At 55.9% G+C, this 2,723-nt stretch overlaps 1 protein-coding gene across 1 annotated transcript; it reads right to left on the minus strand.

Annotated features, from left to right (window-relative positions):
• Nucleotides 1-1,289: 1,289 nt before the first annotated feature.
• On the minus strand, nt 1,290-1,943 carry LOC123142129 (protein RALF-like 33). The gene has a single exon (XM_044561145.1). It carries the CDS (start codon nt 1,846-1,848, stop codon nt 1,504-1,506), a length of 345 nt encoding a protein of 114 aa, XP_044417080.1. The 5' UTR covers nt 1,849-1,943; the 3' UTR covers nt 1,290-1,503.
• Between the last annotated feature and the right edge of the window lie 780 nt (nt 1,944-2,723).

Below are 2,723 nucleotides of genomic sequence, written 5' to 3' on the forward strand. Positions count from 1 at the left end.
AGCAAACATACGTGTGCATACTCCCATCGGTACTGGTAGCGTTCACTAGAAAAATGCTACTGCCAGCGTTAACTAGCGTATCTCCAGAAAAACTTTTACACTTCATATAAACTAAAAAACATATTTTAATCACTAGTATTAATCGAGTGACCCATCGGGCTACCCATGGGTAGAACCTTGTGCCCATATCCTACCCATGACTAATCGGGTTACCCATCGGGCTCACCCATGGATTAACATGATGACCCATACCCTACGCATTAGGGTCGGGTGCCCATGGGCGCGGCCACCCATGGGTCAGATTGCCGGGTTGACGCCTGACGCGGCCTCATCATGGGAATAAAAAGATGGTTCCCGAGCCAACGGCTCCATTGAGAATTGAGATTCGCCCCTGACCAGTTCGCTGCCGCTAATCATTCATGCCATCCCGGCCGGCTGGCGGGCACTGGCCGGCTGGCGGGCACTGGCCGGCCGGCTCGTAGAAGTCTTCGCTGTCCGCACACGCGTGTTCTGATCCTAAACAGAAAGGCCTCCATGGATAAAAATTGGAAGAAATGGCGCGCTAGATGGGGAAACACACGTGAATCGCATGGCCGGGAAATTTCCCTTCTTAACCGAGCAGTTCATGTTTTTAGTTAGTTAGTTAATAATGCTGAATATGAGGAGGATTTGAGAAGCAAGAGGGGCACGTTCTTGACAGAGGAGATCGAAAGACATGTTGTCATGAGGTTTGCAATCCGATGGCCACCCGCCGCAGAACGAGATCGAATCTTAAAGCTGTGCAATCCCATGGCCAGTTTGCAGAATCCTCATGAGTTTCAATCATGCAAGCATAAACAATACTTGCAGGAGTACTCCTATTTTCCAAGGAAAATGGGGGCAATCTCCCTCCTAGAACCATTCTAATTTACACAACTCGAGTAGTTGACCTCTCTCTGCTCGAGGCAATAGCAAGCAATACCAATGCAACTGAGGGATGGCACAAATCGAAAATTTCAGAAGCAAGTATGAATCATTACAGCAGCTAGGCTAATTAGAATTATCAGACTGACTGAATCACCAAAGGTGGGGAGACAATCAGAGAGGCACTCGCTGGATTCCCACCCAAGTTAACAAGCAATCATGGATGGCACGACCCAAATTTGCAAGTGGAAGAAAGAATCGCCGCAGCAGCTAGTGCTAGCCTAATTATCAGACATTCAGACAGATAGAAGCACCAAAAATAAGCAGACAATCGAGAGGGCGCTCGCCAGATTCCCTCCCAAAATCAACAAGCAGCGCATCACAGGTTCACGGCCACAGGAAATCAATCAATCATCCATCAGTTTATACAAACACGACTTGGATTTCGATTTACATCAACAGACGCGACCTCTTGGAATCGGGTACTAAAACAGCAGCATGAAAGAAATGTACTCTGCATCTGCAGTGGAGCGGGTGCAGGACACGGAGCAGCATCTCAACCAACCAACCGGGGCGGGGGCGGATCGGCGGGTGGCTCAATCAGCCGCGGCAGCGCGTGATGGCGGAGCAGCCGCGGGAGTAGGGGTTGGCCTGGCCGCCGGGGCGGCAGTTGTAGTAGGAGGTGCCGCGCAGGGAGCAGGGCACGTTGTCCCTCCGCAGCGCGCCGTAGCTGATGTAGCCGTTGCCGCTCTGCAGCACGCGCCGCGCCACCGCCTCGTCGCCGCCGGCGCCCGCGAAGCCGAACCCGTCGTCGGCGACGTCCTCCACGCCCAGCTCCCAGCTCAGCGGCACCTCCCCGGCCCCGGCCTCGGCGCCGCGGGCGAGCAGGAGGGCGGCGGCGGCGAGGAGGAGGAGCGCCGCGACGGCGGGGGCCTTCGTTGCCATGGCGAGGAAGGGGAAAGTGGAACGGGGGGATGGGGGATGCTCTGCTTGCTTTCTTGGGTGCGGGTGTGGGGTTTGGTGCTTGTGCTTGGCCTCTGCCACCGGCAAATGGGTTTATACTAGGGGCCTGACAGACGGAGAGGGGGTGGGGTGGTGGATGGGATGACGCGTGGGCCCGGCCCACTGACCGGCCCGGCCGCGTGACACCAACTGCCACACAATAATGCCGGGTGGATGAATGCACTGCCCGGTCCATTCAGCTTCAGGTACGAGCCCTAACAGAGAATCGGAATATATTTTCTTCCCGTGATTGTATGATAGTGCTATTTTATCCGCTCTCGTTGATGGAAAATACATCTGCCTGGTTGCTGCCGGTCAAACTGACCGGTCGCCAGACACATCGCCATCCATCCGCCGGCTATTATCTTTGTGAGTTCCAGCTGCCATCAACTGCCCCGAGCTGCCGAGTCGTACCCTGATGTGAACCCGGAGAACAGCCTCTGGTAGTATATATCTCACGAGGATCGAGTCTCCTCCTCCGTTGATGACCGTGACGCTTCTAGCAGCAGCAGTTGGTGCAATGCAATGCAATGATGAACGCCGTTGGTTTGGTTTGGTTTGGTTGCTGCCCGCCACGGGCGGCCCACCGCATGTGCCTTCACCAACGGACGGACCCGGTCGCCCGCCGTGCGCGTCCGTCGCCCGGCCGGTCGACAGGCTCCAGTGGAGCCATGCGGCCTGCCTGCTTGCTTCCAGCGACTGCACTCGCACAGTCGCTGCTGTCTGCGGATCACCACGAGCGCCTCGCGCGGTCCGACGGTATAGGGTTGCAACTTGCACGCGCTTCCCACCAGCCAGCGAGGGATCGTTTTCTAGTT

The sequence above is a fragment of the Triticum aestivum genome, chromosome 1B (genome assembly GCF_018294505.1).
Source record: "Triticum aestivum cultivar Chinese Spring chromosome 1B, IWGSC CS RefSeq v2.1, whole genome shotgun sequence".
Lineage (NCBI taxonomy): Eukaryota > Viridiplantae > Streptophyta > Magnoliopsida > Poales > Poaceae > Triticum > Triticum aestivum.